General features: G+C 36.6%; 1 protein-coding gene across 1 annotated transcript in view; it reads right to left on the minus strand.

The window, feature by feature from the left end:
• cwc22 (CWC22 spliceosome associated protein homolog) overlaps positions 1 to 17,359 on the minus strand; it is a 64,500-nt gene extending 47,141 nt beyond the window's left edge. The window contains exons 1-6 of the mRNA XM_051709114.1: positions 17,271 to 17,359; positions 11,124 to 11,220; positions 5,637 to 5,848; positions 2,102 to 2,154; positions 1,938 to 2,015; positions 1,563 to 1,820 (exon numbers count right to left, since the gene is read on the minus strand). Coding sequence (XP_051565074.1) covers positions 1,563 to 1,820; positions 1,938 to 2,015; positions 2,102 to 2,154; positions 5,637 to 5,848; positions 11,124 to 11,220; positions 17,271 to 17,333 — 761 coding nt within the window. The 5' untranslated portion in view covers positions 17,334 to 17,359. The remainder of the gene's footprint in view (positions 1 to 1,562; positions 1,821 to 1,937; positions 2,016 to 2,101; positions 2,155 to 5,636; positions 5,849 to 11,123; positions 11,221 to 17,270) is intronic.
• Between the last annotated feature and the right edge of the window lie 3,791 nt (positions 17,360 to 21,150).

Here is a 21,150-nt window from a genome sequence, read left to right on the forward strand (position 1 = left end):
TCTACAAAAGAAAGTTCAAATGTTAGCATAGCTGTTTGGGCTGAATTCACAGCAAAAGTTTGATACTTATAGTCAGGGGTTTAGAACAAGCCCTAATCAGAATATTTTAGAAATATCAATACAGTGCTGCCTTTGCAAACACTATAATGAACTGAATGGGAAAAGAACTACATAGGCCCCATGATGCTATCATTCTTTAAAATGCAAGGTTAGGCAGTTCAGTCTGTTAACATAGCAGCAATGTTACATTTCTACACTTCTCTTTATCACCCTATAACAGATACTGGACAGTGTACCATTTTAAAGGTCACAGTTTACAGGATAAAACATTTAAAGCTGCCTGTTCCTCAGTGGGTACTTTGGCATGAAATACCCTGGACAACTGCTATAGATATCTTCCAACCCTGAGGGGCACCTCTATTTGTCTTGGCTGGTGACCTCCATTCCTCTAAATGAGGAATTGAATCGACCACTTCATTGAATTCATGTGGATGCCTTTTACAACCATCTATAAATCACAATCTATTTTTAGCATGGTGACCAAAGAGGCTTCGGAATCAATATAACTGAAGAAGGGCTGGGTGATATGGCAAAAAAAAAAAAAATCTAGATTTTTATCAAACTTATGGACGATTCACGATTCGATTTTTTTCAACTTTTAAATGTACTCCAACATGATTCAAACTGTATGTTCTTTATTAGAATGCAAGGCAACCTGGTTAGAGAAATCCAAGTTCATTTCATTTTAGGATCAAAGGTGTGCAAGAAAAATGTACAAATGCACCACAGGGGGAAGTTGTCAACAGAGCCTAATTGTAAAATATATTAAAATCGAATAAACCCAAATGTTCAGAAATAATAGAATAAGAAAACTGCAAAATAATTCTTATCCAGTGTAGGTATTAATTTTCTCTAAACCAAGTCTATCCAGAAAGTCAACTAGAAATCAATATCTATAAATGATCAAGTTTATCTAGAAAGTACTCAATATATAATCAAACAATTTGTGTGTATATTCATAAACCCCTGCGATAGAGACACGGTTCATGCTGAGCAGCGCAGCAATATGAAATAATTCATCATTACAATTCAACTAGCAAAGTTTGTCAAAATTATCACTTGCCACATGTTGGCTATAGATGCAGTACACTTGAAACACATCACAGAACAAAGCGTTATTTAACGATCTATCTGAATCATCATGGCAAAAGGAGCGGCAAATGTTTGATTCTTCCATATATAGCCTTTCCATGATTTGAAATGAAGCGCCCTTAACTGTCACATAACTAATGCTTTTTTATGGGTAAAAAGAAAGGAGACCGATGTTATTTTCTCTTTAAGAAATAAATAGAAGTAATCAGAGCAGTATCGGCCAATAACAGTATTAAAAACATCAATCACTGAAATTTGAAACTGGTTTGTAACTGTAGTTGCACAGAAATGACAGACTTCTCCTTTAAAGCTTAAAATAAACTATACAATGTGTAAAAATGCTGAGCAGAGTGCACAAAATATGATTTTCACCATCTGTAGGGTCACCGCCCTTTCATTGTGACACCAACCTGCTCTTGTCAGTGATCAGTGCCTGCATCATGCGCAGTTTGGCGGGTGGGATATAAGCTCCACCAGTGCGGGTTAGGATGGGATCCAACCCTTCCTTTCTCTTCTTCACCGGAGGCTCCTCAGGAGGTTTATCATTCTTGTCTGGCGAGGCCGACCTTCCCCTCCTCCTGTGTTCCCAATCCCTCTCTCTGATGGAGCGCCGCTCATAACAACCTCGATCGCCGTAGCGGCCTCTGTCTCGCTCACGCTCCCTGGACCTGATGCGAGGACACCGGAGACCAGAAAAATGTCAGAATCGATAGGTATGATATTTTAAGTCAGGAGGGAAAAGAAAACAACAAATCTGTCAAGGGATTAAACACATTTTCGCTCACCTACGACCCCTTCCGTAGCGATCTGGTGGAGAACGGGATCTGGAGTGAGATCTTGAAGGTGACTTCTGAGTTTCATCTCTTAGATGGAGACACAAAGCAAAGTTTTAAAGAAAGTTCAGAATTCTGGATTGACTTTGTAAAGTCGAGGCCTACTAAAGACCTACCTGTCAGGCGAGGAGCTTCTTTGTCTGTTTTTGCCCTCGTCATCAGAGGCATGCTGAAACAAAAACTGTCATGTCAGCACCGCAACACAATTAGATGCAGCCAAATAAACTGTTATTAATAAAACTAATAGCACAGTTGGAATTAAAGGCCTTCACGTAAACTCCTCAATCAGAAAAAAGGATCAAATTAAGCTTAATCTGAATTTCTCTCTCACTGAAAGTGATCCACATCTTAAGTAATTAAAGCTGAAGTGTGTATTTTTGTAATGTTAAAATACATTCCCGACCCATCTTAAAGCAGCACTATGTACAATTATGATAATGAGCGAGTCATAAATCTGTATTCAACACCCTTCCCTAGCCTTACCATGATTCACTACGGTAAGCCTACAATAATTATTTTTATTTTGAGCTGTTGGGTCAGGTTTGGAGCAAAATCGCAGGCTTACATAATTTGTCCTTGCATGTTTACATCATGTCTGTAAGCACAGAAAAAAAAGGGCCAACTACTGTGTCACATGTGTGGTGGCTGGGGAAGCTATGGCACTGCAGTTTGAGAACAACAGCAGCAGCAGGCCAGCAGTCTGGATGAATGTTTAACTGTTAACTGTTTGACAAAGTTGTTTACTTGCTATAATGCTTGGATATGTTGTCTGGTAGGGTTGTTGAAGCTTATATTGGTTATATATCTTTAACAAACTGCTTTAAATGAACATTACTCAGGGAATATTGTATTTACCAATCGCTAAGTGTTTAATAGGTTTACATTTTCAGTGAAGTTACTGTAACATGTTTAACTATTATTCAGGACTTCTAGTATTTATAACATTGCTGCAGTTTAGAGGTTCCTTAAAGGTAATATATGTAATATTTTTACTGTACTAAATCATAAAATGACCATAATATGTCATTAGAGAATTAGGAAATATGCTAAGTTGAAATACTGGCTTCTCCAGGCAACAACGCTATAGCCAGTATATTCTACTTTGAAGTTTCCATTCCGGGCCGGAATTTCTGTTTATGTTTTGGCCTGTGTGATCCCACCCACTTCCCACTCACCAATAGTATTTCGACACTGCCGGGTTGCCAGATTTGAACAAGTTTGCGGGCAAACAACACTGCGTGCTGCAGCCATGGAAGCCAGCAAACGAACTGGATCAGAGATAACAGATTCCACCCGACCTAAAAAGCCTCGCCATCCATCTAAAAACCACCATGACCAGAGGCGTAGTAAAACAAGGATAAATACTGGAGATGCCTTTGGAAGATGGAGACAGCTTAAAGCCCAGAAATCCTTTAAAACGGATGCTGAGCTGGCTAATTTGTGTGCCAACGTTCTGGCAACCCGCATCAGCTTCGAGTCTGGGGCGGGGCAGACAACTCTCCAATATTTTGAATTTGGACTGCAGTACCCATTTCAAACGCTTGTTGTCAATCTTACATATAGCACTTTTAAGTGTCTGTGTGTGCACGTGTGCCACTGTTTTTTTTTAACTTTCATTTACCTCAGTCGCAGAAATGAACAAGTTGTTGTATCACTTTCTTTTGCTTTTTTAGCAGATAGTGCGTTTATACAGAGTGGACCATTTTAAATTGCATCTAAAAATCACTATAGGTACAAGGTAGTTCCCCATGAATGTACACTTAGGGCTGCACAATAACTGTTAAAATGATAATCGCGCTTATTTTGCTTAAAATTTTAATCACGATTATTAATTATGATTTTTTTTCGTATAATGTTTTTAAACTACAGGGCTGCAGGATTTGGACAAAAATACTGTTGCCACCACATACATATCAATTCTAAAATTAAAAATTACAAATAAAATTACATTAAACAGCAGCTCTCATGTTGAACAAGGTGTTAAAACTAAAAATGTGTAAATTAAGTCATGTTTTGTCCATGCTTTACTTCCAATATAAGGGTTTTCACACTTAAGTTATTTAAAAAAAAACAACAAAAAAACACACACACACACACACACACACACACACACACACACACACACACACACACACATTATTATGATTATTATTGGAATAAACAATAGTAATATATTTCTGTAATATTTTAGCAGGTGGCAATGCTATACAGTCTCAAGCCTTTATTTTACGGAAAAAAATCTAAGTGGGTGTGTTGTTTCTGCTGACAACAGCTTTGACAGGCTCTGGTGCTCCTTCCAAAACCCACCCCCAACAAAACCCTGGTGCCATAGGGTTACTTTAGATTTTTTAGACACTTGTAATGGCCAAACATACTTGAAATTAAGCAAATGTGCAATTTAAGTAAATCTCAAGCGCTTTATCACGGTCAGCACACGTTAGCAACTCGCACGAACCAAATTGAACTTGGAGCACAGCTTTTCTGTTTATAATACATAATGACAGCACAAGATGAAATTTATATCTATCGAGCACACAACCGCTCTAACAAGCACGCTGCAACCGAGGTTTATTCAGCTGCCTTGCTGCGTAATCACTTAATGGCTTAACCGACAACGTTTTTGTATGAATGGAACTCTTAAGGAAACTGCTCAGAACAGTTTGAAAGGCACCTGATTTTCATCCTACCACCGTATACCGTCTCTAAAGGCAGCATGTACTAGTTTCTGATGCGAGCCTAGTCTAATCAAAGCGTCGCACTTACCATACAAGACATACTCGTTAACATTTGCGGCTTCGTATTTCAGCGTGTGCTCGTGCAAACAGTGATTTGTCAGTGGTGAACTTCTGAAGATAGCGTGAAGGGTCAGTTGAGTTAAACATAGACTTCAGAAGAGGTTGTGATTTGGTATATCATCTGTAGACACTGCCTAAATGAGCAACAATTTGCAACTTTACCTGGAAGATAATTTCTGTTTGCTAGCTCACTAAAATTGCAGACGCTTATGCCTAATTAACCGTGAGAGGCAGAAATCGTGATCGCGAGTAAAATACGATTAATTATGCAGCCCTATGTACACTCACCTCAAGTTGTTTATAATAAACAGATTTTATAGCACAGTAATGCTCAAATTAATTTGTTTAGCATGTAACCATCTTTCTAATAACTTTACTTCCAAAGAAACGATTAAGGAACCTGTTTATTTTTTTAATTGTTACACTGCATATTTTGGCATATTGTTTTCATGTTTAATAAAGCGTATATCATCCCCATCATTACTGAATCCTCTTTTTGTGTTTTTAGTTTAGTTTTATTTAGGGCACTTCTGCGACACAGAAAAAAAAAATTGGGGGTAGTTTTGTGAGTTTGGGATAGCCTTAGCAGGCTGTGCCGAACTTCAGATTTTTCACATAAATAAAATTGGCAACTTGACTACTGCTTTGGTAACAAAGATACTAAACACCACTCTTCACAAGTAAATTGAAATCTGAATCATATTTCAGTGTTTAGTGTACAAAAATAGGGTACAAATAAATTGTGTGGAATATAAAATCTAAATGTTTGGAATTCTCAGATTGATGAAAATGTGTGTAAACAGTCAAATTTAGATCTTTCAGTGTTGAAGGAAAATGGTATCTGACTGGGTCTCACCCTGATATGTGCGACTCTACTCTTCATCTTGTGCACTACACCATCCTCACTGTTATCTTCACTGCTGTCACTGTCAGAGCCGCTGGACTTCGACAATGCCCTCTCGGTGGGGCTACCTGCTCGTGGACTGCCATCTCTGGAGCCAGCTCCCTTAGGCTGGTCTGAACCAGGACGACCTTTATGTCTATCTGCTTCAGGGTTACATTGGCCCTCTGAAAAATATAACGTGAAGACGTGCCGGTTCACACATTTATTCTTTCAAAATAAATCAGTGAGGAATAAAAAAAAGAAGGAAAGGAATAGGAGAAAGAGTCTAATCCCATTTTACACTACTACAAATTAAATCACCGTCAGGAGTAGGGATGTAATGGTGTCACAGTATACCAGTTTTAAAAAGAGATGGTTATCAAACTGTTGACATATAATTCACGCTATTGCATTCACGGTATTACTTGATTTTTTTTTCTAAAATCCAAATAAAGGAATTAAAGTTTCCATTGTAAATATCAGTTAAATTAAGAGAGAATCGGCTACATTTACACAGCATCATATTAACTTGATTAAATAAAGCTCTAACTTACGACATCCCCATTTCACTCATCTGTTTCTTTATTTTAAAAGCCACACATATGAACTGCACGGCCGTTCAAACGCACACACATCAAAGCACATACTGTATGCTTACACTCACAGATGAAAATATCAGTCATAGTCATAGAGACGGTAGAAGCGTTTCAGAGTGGCCAATTTAGAATATTTTGCCTTTACAAAGTACTTTATGCAACCAGTTTAAATATTCTGTCCATCATAACATTATTTTTTTCTAAAAAATTCTACATTTCATCACATTCGTTGTAAAACATTCAGTCAGTGATCCGGATAATTAATGCACAGCATGTTCAAATATCAGAAATATCCACAGATAGACAGTCTCTAACGTTAATGAATGAATAGAATACAAAAGGCATATGATTTAACTCACAGACTAAAAGATGCTTATTTGTATACAGCATAGAGTTACAAAGCACAGAGATCTGTATTTCCTGAGGTAATTCAGTCTTCATACAGAGCATGTCTGACTTTTGAGTGGATGAAGGGAAGTCGGGACTCGGGTGGCCGCACATGGGTCCAATTATCTCCCCTATACAAACTCTGTCAGTGTGACTTATACAGAGATGCGAACTGTGTTTTTTTCTCTGAACAAAGCAATTTTGACCAGGTGCGACTTTATTTCCAGGAAAACACGGATATCATAAATAAATATTAAACTGCTAATAATTTTAGTAAGGCACCTTAATACCATGATACCGGTGTATTTTTTATGAAGGCTATCATACCATAAACATTTCATACCATTACATCCCTAGTCAGGAGTACGACTGAATGCATGCTTCTCTAAAACGTCAAGTGACTTTAACACCAACACAAGCTAACACTTAATAACAAGACACTGAATCTGTGCTGGGAAGCATTTAAAACCCCTGAAATAATTATAAAGAGCAGAGTATTCTGGCAAGCTCTCAACTAGGCTTGTGACTCAACACCTGATGTTCTCCTGAGGATTCTTTCAGATCAAACACAGCTACTAAATAAAGTGAACAAAAAGCAGATCCCTCTGTTATATCGAAGCCTTTATCTGTGCAGTTTTCACCCTTTGTTAGAAGACATTTACGATTATTACATATCACAACATGCAAATGGCATTAATTTCAGGGCAGCGATTTAAAAATGCATGAAGGCATGATTATTGTTAAATGATCTTGAAATGCATAATTGCAGCAGTCACTGTGATAAGTGGCTTCCAGGCAGCTGGTATCATTTCCTGATATGGAAATCAATCTCTGTGATGGTCTCACTCTTAATATCGAGCTTTGGTGCCTGCCATTTTAGACTCCAAGGGATGAATGCAGACAGAGTAAAAAATTAACACTGGCCAAGCTCCAAATCAATGCGAGTAAAAATGGTCTTTGGTGATTAAATGTTACTCGGATTTGGCTGTTAACATTACATAGTCAAATTGTAAGAACAAAGGTCTGCCTAGGGTTGGGAACCTAGAGCCAGGGTCCAGATTCACGAAATGTTCTTAAGAAAAAAAAAAAGAAAGTTCTTAGGATAAATTATAAGAAGTTTGTCTTATAAACTGCAATGTTTGAAAAATTCGTAGGAACGTCTTAATTTTTTCTTAAGAATAAAATAATAGGCTTTGACATTGTCTGATTATATTAGCATGCTCATGAGGTTGCCTTGACTAAAGGCAGTCACACAATGGACATGAAGCGCCACGGCGAGTCGCGTCATGGCTAGGACACTGCACAGGTATCAAACACAGGGCAGATCGATGCAGTTCAGGTGGCAGACAGTACACACAAAAGTTAAAGGTTTTTCCCTCAAGAACGAACAAGGCTAGAGTAAATAATCTATGTCCTTTCATAATGATTTGGGTCGAATTTAATGAAAAATATGCGAGTCGTAGTAGGGCGCCAACGACAGATGTACAGCGGTGTGCGTACATTCATAGAAAACAACTGATTTGAATTTTAGAATGCGCCATGATGTCCACCAGATGAGTCCGGTGTGCGCCCCCCTTAATACAACAAATTCAATACTTCAACACTTGTAAATCGTAATTATAAATGTATCTATCTTTCAAGCAATCTATATATTCATGTCTATCTTCTTAAGCCTATCTCCCTGTTGTTCTGACAGTAACAGCTGGCGGTGCGTTAGCATTCTAAGTGAGTATTTCGTCATGTAGATATTTCGTCAATAGATGAGGGGACAGGACACCCTGAAGACTCGAATTGATGAGAAATTACCAGCGCGCTAGTCTCTGCTTGGAGAGCACAGCACCTGTGCGTGCATCACTAAAGCAAATGAACAAATGGTCAGTCTTGCACCAGGCTGCTGTCCTGTCAATATAAACCTTCAAAGACCTAACTGGACATAGCTTAAACTGCATGTCAGACAGATCTGACTGCAGAGCAGCCAACACAATGGGCTGATTCATAAATTGTGGAGACAATGTCTTGGGTAAAAATGCTGGATTGGGCCACAATGAAACATTATTAAAATCAGGCCCCCAGAACAAACAGGGAGCGCTCACTGATAATGCTTGGAGCTCACTCACATGCTTCGCTGTTGTAATGGCCAAGAGGAATGCAGTCTTCAAAGACAACTATTTAACATCAGAGTCCATTATAGGCTCAAATGGTGCTTTACATAAGGAATTGAGCACCACACTCAAGTCCCACGTTGGGCTTCACACACCCCAGGAGCAACAGCAGTTCATCTGTGTGTCTGCACTCGACGTTGGGGCAACGCACGCTCACAGAGTGCCTCATCAGGGGACACGATGAGTGCCACAACACTGCGTTCTACAGCTGGCATGCTGCTAAGACCCACTGCCTCCGGGTCCAGCATCCCAGCCAGTGTGTAGGCCAGTTGATCAGGATGTGTGGCCTTTGATGAACTCTAATGCAGACACCAATACAGTGGGGGGGGGGGGGGGGGGGGGGGTCCAGATTAATAACGTTACCACTGAAGATGACCCACCCGATTTGTCAGACACATTATCACTGTCAGAGTGGTGTGACTGGGCCGCAGGCAGACTTTCAACAATCACTGAGGTTGCAACCAGATTTGCGCCAAAAAGCGAGTCGGGGCAGCCACCACTTTGTCCTGTGCCTCTTTTGTCCCGGAGAAAACCACACATAAAATCACACTTCCTGGTCGCTAGCGGCGATTCACGGAGAAAATCGCTCGCAATCCAATCCGTAAACACAGTGACGAAATGGTTTGCGGAAGTCTTCAAAAACAAACTGCACAAAATATCGTCACAATCGATTCCGTCAAGTGAGAATGAAGAAGAGATCAAGCTGACAACTTTCTAATTTGATTCTCGGTCAAAGCTCAAGCGCAAGAGTTTTCCACTAGTGCTTTCAGTACTGCCTCTGGCGGTCTGGAATGAAAGGAAATAGAACACTCATTATTGACTTGCCATTGCTGTACAAGTTTGATTTAGGAGCCACCTGGGGCAAACGCTTCTAAAGCTTGAATCAGTTAAGATGCATTTAACAGCAGCACTGCTTTCAGGGCCAATGTGTAATGCCTGAATATAAAGTAATGAATCTCATAACCATGCATGTATCCGTCAAATTTCATCACAAAATCCAAAGGAATGCTCCAGTCCAATGTTTGCAAGACCTTTAAATAGAACAGAATATGAAAACATGACATCAATTTGTAGGCTATCCTGGAAGAACAAAACATGAAAGTGTCTTCAACTAACGTGAAACACAGACCTATATTTTCCTCATAAATCAAAAATTGCTATCCTAAAACCCCACTGGAAATTCCAGAGGGAATTCATGCATTGAAAATCCTAATTCTTTGGCAAGTTTACTGGAACTTAAAGGCATCATGTCTAATCTCCACTGTACAGTGTGGGAATAATTTATTTTATTCCACATAGTTGGTAGAAAAAAGTATTTTGGCTGAGGTCATTTTGCATAGCAACAGAAACAAGGAAGTTAGACAATCTGTGTGTTCATCTATAACAGGTGCATCTACAGTAAAGCATTGCTGTGTCACATTGTTCGCCCTTGTGCTGACTTGAAATGTTTAAGTAGGTCTCAGCTGTGAGGAAACAAGAGGGCTTATGTTCCAGTTCAGTGTGGAGGCAAACATTTCTGCTCATCAGATTCAACCAGTTTGTTTAACTTAAGTTAAACCTCAGACTATTTTTAACCCATGATATTCAGTGAAGATGTGGCCAGCAGCATTACAATTTAACAATGCAAAACTTTCTACTATTCAATGTATGATAAGAATTCAGCCAAACATTTTACTTGGGTTCTCCTACACTTAAATGTCTAATAAAATACAGGACATCCACACTTATTGACAAATGAATTTCAGTGATTTTCCCATCATTAGTTGATTACTGGATAAAGAAATTCTGAAAGATCATTCAGACTGATTTGCCAATGACTGATTGGTGAACCAGTTCAACTGATCATTGAAAAGAACTGACTCAAAAGAATGACTCGCTCACAAATCAAGTTTACTCTACATGGAGCAATTTCTACCAGATACTTCATAGTTCATACTAAACCATACCTAGAAAAATGTATATTCACTAAAGAAATTCCCATGACAGATCTTATTAATTTTCATGACTCTCCTTGGCCTGGAAAAGACCATTTTTAAATCCCCTGATATTTTCCTGAAAAAAAGCAGAAGAGTGCATTTACTGAATGTAAATCAATGTCACACTGAAACTGATGTGAAAAGATGTAGTTTTTTTTCTCACTGAAACAAAATCACACATTTGCAGGGAAAAGTTACTCAATTTCACTCTAATTTAGTCTATTACAATTGTTTATGTTCACAGTGGTCCTTTGCATAACACTCACTACACCACTGTTTGAAGCTCTTTATAGGTGACTGTTGCTATAAAGTTACAGATCAAAACAAAATCAAACTCACCAGCAATCCTCCTGAGGACATTATAATGGTCTTCATCCTCAGATGAACTCGTGCTGGCCTTCCTCTGCCGCAGCTCCATCCCTCCAGTTCTAGGAGGCTGGAACACAAAGGAGTACAGTTGCAAAGTACAGTAGGTCTCAGTGTATGTGTGTGTGCGCTGTAAGAGCAGTGTGCTAGAAAATGTGGTAAATGACAGTGGAATGGATTTCTAAATAAATTACATTTACATTCATGCACTGGGCAGACGCTTTTATACAAAGCGACTTACAGTGCATTTATTACAGGGACAATCTCCCTGGAACAACCTGGAATTAAGTGTCTTGCTCAAGGACACAGTGGTGGTGGCTGTGGGGATCGAACCAGCAACCTTCTGATTACCAGTTATGTGTTTTAGCCCACTACACCACCACCACAGTATTGAACATAATACTACAGTAAATAAAGAAAAATTTATCAGATATTAACATCCATCTCTGAAGATCCGATTAAAAGTTGTAAGCCAAGAAAGATTGTTGTATCAATGGTATTAACATGCATCTCAAATGGTTCGGATTTCAAGGGGAGGGGCTCTGATTTTCTGACTGCATACATCACTTACTATGTCACTATAACTGCATATTTTTTAAACACAAAAAGCTTGCACTAGTGGTCGAACGATATGGGTTTTCAATGGCCGATGCTAGGCCTGTCCCTATTATTAAATAATCATCTGATCATGTGCTCTTCAAAGTCCAATCACATTTTACTGTCCAAATAAGCAAGTTTATCTCACTGAGCCACACCACATCCTGTAAAAATGAACCCCTTTAGAGGTTCGCGCCAAACTCCACGAAAATATAAACAAGGTTTTTAAGTGAACGCAAAGTGTTCTGGTTTCACTTTTTTAAAGGGATACTTCACCCAAAAATGAAAAGGTGTGGATGAGAAACAGATCAATATTTAAGTCCTTTTTTACTCTAAATCTCCATTATCACATTCTTTCAAATTGTGAAAGTGGAGATATATATTAAAAAAGGACTTGAATATTAATCTGTTTCTCACCTATACCTATCACATTGCTTCTGAAGATATGGATGGATGGTATGCTTTCTTCATACCGCTGGATGGATGCTAGTAGGGTTAGGGTTAAGCCTACACAATAAAGCAAGACACCTTGATTTCAAACTCTGAACTTTATTTTTCATTTATTTTAACTAAAAATTCAAAGGACACCGGAAAAAAATTAAGTGAAAATTAAAATGTGTGTTGATCAACTTTTTGAAAGATGGCTATACTACAGTTGTGAAGGGCAACATCTCTTTGGCAAAGAACCTACTTCAACTGTGCATTCTCTACCGGTCGGGTATTTTGTTGTCCGGGAAAATACATCATGTGTGTGAATAAATTTGTTTTGTTCCCTCCTTCACGATATATATATATATATACTGCAATATCCAATTACATCGGCAACCCCCGGGCTGAGGGATCTGTGAATATTCTTGCTTTAGTGATTTTGCATTGAAAATTTTATTAATTTATTTAAAAAACGAAAAACTTAAAATCAAATACATTTCTAAATTCAAACTGCACTCCAAATGAAATGAAAAAGCAATTAAAATAATGAAGTGATCAAAAAAATAATATATATATACACACAAGTAACCACCTTTCCATTTACTGTCAGGCAAGTATCTGTCTAAACATGCAGGCAGAAAATTACTTACACAAATTAAGACATAAAAACAATTAGAAATGTAAAAATAATAATTATAATGATGAAAATAATCACTGAAATATAAATCATGGTTTGAGGTGAACGTGTTTTTGTATTATTTTATGTTTCAATCTCAAATGTATAGGCTGCAGAGTTGTGGTCACAATGAACTGCTCTGTGGAAATAAAGCGAACTGAACTCAAAGCACCTCCTGAGCTGAGATGTCTGAGGTCATTTACAGCACTCATAGAAGATACTGTTCTTGCAAAAAAAAAAAAAAATTCAGAAGACAGAACAGAGTAAGAACCTTTTACATGTGTGTGTTCCACAAGACTGCACGCCTCCGTACAAACAGCGTGTCAGACATGCGCATAGACAGCTTTTCTGTCATCTGTTCTTAATAATATAATAAAGTGTGTTTCTTCAAGCACGTGTCTGTGTCTCTACAGGCAATTTATTTGTAATATTAATTTGATAATAATAATAGCCTAATAATAATAATAATAATAATTGAATAAATTAATGGGAAAACGAGCCAAATATCATCTTGACATTGTCAAAGGCATCAGCTATCGGCGATCACCGAGATCATCGTCTATTGGCACAACCCTAATACCCACAGAGTCTCAAAGGTCTTCCTTCAGAAGAAATAAGGGCTTAATTGGAGAGCCTTAAAGGTGCACTCAGGTAAATTTTTTCAATGGTAATTTTAAGTCCAAAAGACATGAATTGTAATTTTGCAATATATGTAGGAAATCATGACCACTCACATTATAATGAAGACTCCAGTCATAGCAGCCACCTTATAAAACCTGTTTTAATCTACGTGGAGAGGGTCCGCACATGGGGGCTGCAATGTTAGAATCACATGACCAGCATCTCACACTCGCAAGTCTCAGGACCAGCAAGGTTCACGAAACTAATCTAATCACATGGTCTTTCGGAAACTTAAAGGACAAATATAAAGTGCATTAAAATCATCACAATACTACAATGTTGCTTTTCGGTAGCAAAATCATAATGAGTATTATCACCCAACCCTAACCAAGACAGCCAAGGCCAAAGTATAATTCGGTTTGTGATAGACTAGGCTACTCTTTTAGCCGTCAACGGCAGGTGTGTGCGCCAGAGATGCGAACTGTGCGGATGTCTAGAAAAACTAGGATACATGGACATTCCGCACGTTCTGTGTTGATGAAAAAAATTGTGTCATGCGCACTGAGTGCGATACACACTAGCACTTTGGCTTTTAGACAGCCCTTTGCAGTAGGGAGGCAAACTTCAATCACAACGGTGCTAAAAAATTATCACATAGCAACAGCAGAACAGCTATCAAGAAACTTACATGTTGAGCTGCAGTAGGCTGATTCTCTCCCTACAGTAGTAAAGCATCACTCTCTAATCTGATTTAACTGGACATGCCACTCACAGCTGCCACTGCTTCTGTTTCAATCGCAGGACAAACAGGAAGCAGTAGGTGCTGGTAATGTAAGACCATCCATGCTGTTGCTGTTTCAGTTGCAGATGGATGAGGACTAAGAAGGCAATAGAAAGATACTCAAAAAAACAGCCATGAGGTTCCTTTCCTCAGCATAAAAATACCAACGTCTGGCAAACATTATCTGTCCCCACTGAGCCTAATACCACACCATACAAAGTAGGGGACAGAGTGAATTCTGCAAGCTTATGAGAAACCATGGTCTTTCTAAAATGGATCTGCCATTCAGCAGGTAGGCTTGTATTTCAAAGCTATATACACTGAAAATGCTGAGCGCTCGAGGAGTAAATCATTCAGAAACACAGTGCCTGGCTGGTGACAAAAAAAGGAAAAAAGTGAGAGAGCAATGGAAGTGCCATATCAGCACTTTACATGAACCTAAAAAAAATAAATAAATAAATAAAAAATAAAAGAGACAAACGAGCCCTGCAAAAATAGCAAAAAAACTATTGCTTTGATCTAGTTTGTTGCAAGCGAAGAAGTTGATGGTAGGGTCAGACATCTTTTTCAGAATTGGTTCCATTTTATTTTCATCATGTTCTGTTACGTTAATGGTTCTTTAAAGTCTGTATTGTTCAGGGATGCAAACTCACGAGGGGTGAAAAAGGTGAGATGATCACAAGACCATGTTTTCCGGGGATAATTCGTTTTTTTTAAGAACAAGTTAAAACCATCAATTCCAGCGATTTTAATGATTCAAGTATAACAAATTACTGGAATAATTTTGCAGAATTAGCTGCAAAAATAAAGGGTATTTTAGTGTTGCTTGCTTCTGTATCACAAATTTGTTCAGTTTTATTAAATGATTAGTTCAGTGACCCATTCTGGAGATGTCACCCTCCACATGACATGCGTTGCAGAAAGTGTGACAGAGGGGCGATTTTAAGAGTTGTCCATGCAAGAAAGCTGGAGATGTGCGCATTGAACTTTGAAAACGTTCAACTGGAAGATAAATAATTGGCAATTACTTTGATTGCAGAAAGTAAAAAGAGGACTCGTTTATGTTAATATCTTAGCATTTTCTTTTTGAATGTGATTACTGTAGTTCAATAACTGTGGTCTCTGGATACTGGGAAACGATAGGGTAATTACACATATATACACTTTTCATCTATTTGGAAAAGTTTTTTTTTTATATTTCTTGTTGCTTTGTACTCTCAAAAACATAATATTTTGAGGCAAAAAAATTTATGAAAATCACTCTGGTGTAAATTTGGACCCCAGGTTGCACCGACATGAGTCATATGAAACCCCCTGAACATGTATAAACATAAGTCACTTTAAACATGAATAGCTCTTCTGCCCTTTTTTCTCCTTGATGAACAAGGTAGACTCACATATACCAGGTCATTCAGCTTGATAACGAATGAGAAGTTACATTAGAGCCGCTTCTTGGTAGGACTGTGATTGCCAAGCATGTGATTGGTCACTGCTGTGATCAATCACGCGTGAGTGGCAAAAAAGAAACTCTAGAAACTCGTCAGTCAATCGTTGTTTTGAGGAATGAAGGCTATACAATGCTTGAAATTGCCAAAAAACTGAAGATCTCATACAAAGGTGTGCACTACAGTCTTCAAAGACAAAGGACAACTGGCTCTAACAAGGACAGAAAGAGATGTGGAAGGCCAGATGTACAACTAAACAAGAGGATAAGTACATCAGAGTCTCTAGTTTGAGAAATAGACGCCTCACATGTCCTCAGCTGACAAATTCAGAGAATTCTACTCGCTCAACACAAGTTTCATGTACAACAGTAAAGAGAAGACTCAGGGGTGCAGGCCTTATGGGAAGAATTGCAAAGAAAAAGCCACTTTTGAAACAGAAAAACAAAAAGAAAAGGTTAGAGTGGGCAAAGAAACACAGACATTGGACAACAGATAATTGGAAAAGAGTGTTATGGATCTTAACCCCATTGAGCTTTTGTGGGATCGGCTAGACTGTAAAGTGTGAGAAGTGCCCGACAAGACAGCCACATCTATGGCAAGTGCTACAGGAAGCGTGGGGTGAAATGTCACTTGAGTATCTGGATAAACTGACAGCTATAATGCCAAGGATCTGCAAAGCTGTCATTGCTGCACGTGGAGAATTTTTTGATGAGAACTCTTTGAAGTAGTTTTTTTTTTCAAACTGTAATAGTAATTTTTCACGTTATTAATGTCCTGACTATACATTGTGATCAGATGAATGCCACTTTGGTGAATAAAAGTACCTATTTCTTTCCATAAGAGCAAAATCTGAACATTATTCCAAACTTCTGGCCACCAGTGTATATTGAAATCACAAAATTAAAAGTTAGGATGGCAAGAAAAAGAGAGAGAGAAAGATACATGGATAAATAAATGAAAAGTCTTATAAAAAATAAATAAATAAATAAATAAAAAAGTGCACATAATGCGCGGGAGACATGAAAATGTACTTTGCACCTTCTACAGAGATTTAAGTAGCCCTTTAAAAGCCCCTAACTTATTTAAACAAAACAGTGGTGGTCTACACTGATAGTATGAAGGTTATTAAAATATTAGCACTAGATATAAAAATCATTTGGCCTTCTTAATAAATAACCAGCTTATATGTTAAGTGAGCATGTCTAGACAAATACAGAAAGCGTCTAAACCTTCAGATATTTATGATTACATTCGTATATAAGTGACCTGATATGTCACTGTTTTTGTTTATGCCCAGGTCTGTCACTAGGGTACTTAATTACACTTTAGAGAGAATACAGAGACACTTAAATCTCTGAAGCTTGTATTAACTGTCACATGAGTGTTTCTTATTTTTTCACGTCAGCATTTATGACTTCATCACACAGAACCGATCTCAAACACACTGAAGAAGCGCCATCTGCTCCATGTGTACGGGCCCGAGACCCCTAAAATCCACCGAAACACATCAATGACCAATTAAACAGACTCCATGTGGTCAAAAGTAACTAATTGAACGATCATATTCATACCTCATGACCTGATGTAGGACTCAAATTCAAAGCCGTTTCGGACTTTTTTGACTGAGCCGCCATTCTTCCCGCCGTCTTCCGGAAGTGACGCTACGGGCACCCGCAAGGTACCGCAGGAGAACGAAACGCGTTTTTCCTCAACATTACTGAACAAATGTTGGTGATAATTATCACACCTTTATAAAACACTATGAGCCAGTAAACAGACGTCTTCACATTATTTTACATTACATTAATGTCTTGACTAAATTAATGTTTAGTCTGGGGAAAAATTCATTCAAAATGTATTATAAATGACAGGGGAAAAGATTAATATTTATAAATATTGTTTTCAAGAATCAACTTTGTATATGGGTTATAAACAGTATATGATTTTTATGATGTAATATATGATATAGTATAAGATTATTCCGTTAGGGGCACTTTTGACTAAATTAAAGTAAAAAAAAAAAAAAAAATAAAAAAACATTGTTAAAACACATAGATATAAGAATAAAGATCTAATCATGGTGTTGATAAACATTTAAGGGAATTTTGATAAAATGTGTGATATTGTGAATTGTTGTTATTGTATTTTCAATTTTGAGCCTTGGATTTAACAGCAGTTCTTAACAGAATTGTTTAAAATTCTCAAATTCTAACAGATTTGAAAATAATCTTCTCTTCTCAGATTACGTTGTGAAAATCATAGGATACAGTTAATTATTTTATTTATTTATTTATTTATTTGCTCTTTTGTGTTTCAAGGGAGATAAAATAAAATATGTAATGTAACAAAATTATTATTTATTTATTTATTTATTTATGTATGTATTTATTTTTGGTGAACCTTTCATTTAATTCTTTAATTATGCACCTTTTTATACAGGCTTTTTTTTTTTTTTTTTTTGTCAGGATGTTTTCTTAGAAGGATCTATCATGTTGATCTACCAGATGATTGCTGCCTCCTCATTTACTGTATGAGTCACGAACAGCTTGTGAATTAAAAAATACCTACACCTACATCCAAACCATTTGTCTGACAGTAAAAAATCTGCATGAATCTACACATACTATGACAAAGGAAAGATGTGCATAAGCATTCAACAACTACATGTCATGCATATGTGTAATGTCTATACTGTATGTTCAGCCCTTAGGTTAAAGGATACGCTGTAAAAAAATTCTGTAATTTTAATGGTAAAAGACTGTAAAAAATGCTACAGGAAAAAAAAAACATTAATTGTTTAACAAGTATTAACTGTAAAATATACAGTAAAAAATGTTAATACATTTTAAAAAATAATACAGTAGTTTTTACAATAAAATTTTGTAAAAAATTAATTTTTTTAGATGTAATAAGTATGATTTTTCCGTATAATTAATGGTAAAAATTTACATTATGTTTAACAAGAGAGTACATGCACTTTTTACAGTAAATTATTGTTAAAATTACAGTAAATACAATAATCGGGTGTTCCCACAATTCCCTGCATGACCCATCATATTTCATTATATTTTATGGGAATAGTTATGTTTCTTATTTTTAATATCAGTTAAGCACATTGGGGTGTTTTGTTTTATATTTGATGTAGTTTAGTTAATGTTTACTGTATTATTTTAATTTCACATGTGTTACCCTGATGGTGTTTAGTGTTTGTGTGACACTGAGCACTATCTCTACATGTTCATTGGTCATTGCTCCTGGAAGAGCCACTATTGGTGAACTTCATGTCATCATGTGCTCTACTGTAATTTTTACAGTGATTAACAATACATTATAAAGTAAAAAGCAGATTTTTACATTTTCAGAAGGTTAATATATAATGATGTTTTTTACTGTAAATTTAACAGTAAAAAACAAATGTAAATTTTTTTTTTTACAGTGCCAGCATGGTCATGTAAATTACAACAGTTTTAAACTGTAAAATTTACAGGTTGTTCTGTAAAGTTGTTTACATTTTTACTGTATCTTTTACATAATTATTCTAGCAACCACAGCTGCCAGTTTATTATTATTATTATTATTATTATTATTATTATTATTATTAAACAATAGGATTATTTTTTTTTTTTACAGTGTAAGTCTGCCCAAAAAGGAAAACTCTGTCATTATTTTCTCACCCTCATGTCCTTCTAAACCCATGACTTCCGTGGAACACAAAATAAGTTTAGTAGAATGTCTGAGGCACCCCCTCCCCAAAAAGCACCATAACTTATATAACTTATGATATAAGCATCATAAAAATAGCCCATATGATAATTTTTGGGTGAGCTATTCCTTTAAGACAGTGGTTTTGTTTAAGTATTCCTCTATCTTGGAGGTGGTTTATTTTTCCTCTGTTTGTTTGAGGGCATATGTGACATTTCCTTGAACTAAAATGACACGTCCATTGTGAAGTGACCTGTCCCCTGCTGTTGTTATTTCCACCTCTGACTCTCTTAAAGCAGTTAGTCTGCAAAAGCGTAAATGTCAAGAGACATAAAATATCTCTGCCAAGCTTCAGGCGACTCCAGACATGTCCTTAATTTTCTTCCAAGAGTTGAGCGTTTGGGAGTGAAGTGTTGGAGAGCGCATACAGGGCAGACAAGGGCTACTTGTCACACTTTTCACTCCAATGAATATTTCTCAGAGTGGGTGTGTTTTTGAAAGTCAACTTCTGTAAAGACACAAACCTTAACGTCTTAGGTAGAAAACAGTTATTGGACATTTCCACTGTCATTGCCCAGGGGGGAAAAAATACAGTTCATTTAACACACATTGACCTTTTGTGACAACATGTGAGAAAATGTACATGGGGTAAGTTGTCACAATGGGACCATGCTGTTAAATAGCATATTAAATATTATTAATATTTTTTAAAGCAAAATTACAGCATTAAAACAATTATGAATCACAAAAAGATTAATGAAACTGCAAAAATTGGTATGTATAAATACACAAATGTTAAGCAATTGTTGTGGCCAATAGACATTGTAATTAACATTTAAAACATGTGACACCTGACATTAATGAAAAAGACCCCTTTTTAACCAACATTTGTTTTTAACATTTTGGTTAAAATTCACCTTCATATAGTTAACCTCTGCCTTTGTGTGGTGTTATTGTATTCACTTCTTTACCCAGTACTAGTTAGGAGGACATCATTCATAGTTGTTTTTTTATTTGTATTGTTTTATTTTTTTGATTAATCACTTCTGCTTGTATTAATTCTCATTTGTAAATAACTTTGGATAAAAACTTCAGGTTTGAACGAATGAAGTAATGGATGTAAATATAAGAGTTATTGTTAATATGTAAATATTGAGCACAGTTCAGTGATTAATAAAACAAACTTAACTTTACTGGCCCATGCAGCAAACAAAGCATAATGCTATTGATCCTGACCTTAGCAATGTGGTCAGTGGCCTATTCATTTGGGACAATTTTAATTTTAATCACTTTCATTTATTTTTTATTTTTAAAGATACAATAATTTATGATCTAATACTTTAAGTATCATACATATAGTTAAAATATGCTTAATAGAAATGCAGATTGTGTTCATTATATAAAGTGACACAAAACTCTTTCAATCAAAAGGTAGAATGTTTTATTTATTTATTTATTTATTTATTCTCCATTCAGCCATTGAAATAAATTGCATGCATCTGTTCAAAAGACAACACTGCCATCTACTGGTACTTCAAATAATTTGTGACCATCTTCATGCATTTACTTCAAAATGACAGCAAAAACACAGTACAGAACATTTAAACATACCACATATATTAACAAATAAAATATTAAAGTGACAATATTATAATTTCTTCACATTTCCCTGAACTCTTAAAACATGCTGAAAGAGCTGATACTACAGTATACTGTACATGCACAGTACATTTTTAATGTTGTTGTTGT

Source organism: Myxocyprinus asiaticus, chromosome 10 (assembly GCF_019703515.2).
Source record: "Myxocyprinus asiaticus isolate MX2 ecotype Aquarium Trade chromosome 10, UBuf_Myxa_2, whole genome shotgun sequence".
Classification (NCBI taxonomy): domain Eukaryota; kingdom Metazoa; phylum Chordata; class Actinopteri; order Cypriniformes; family Catostomidae; genus Myxocyprinus; species Myxocyprinus asiaticus.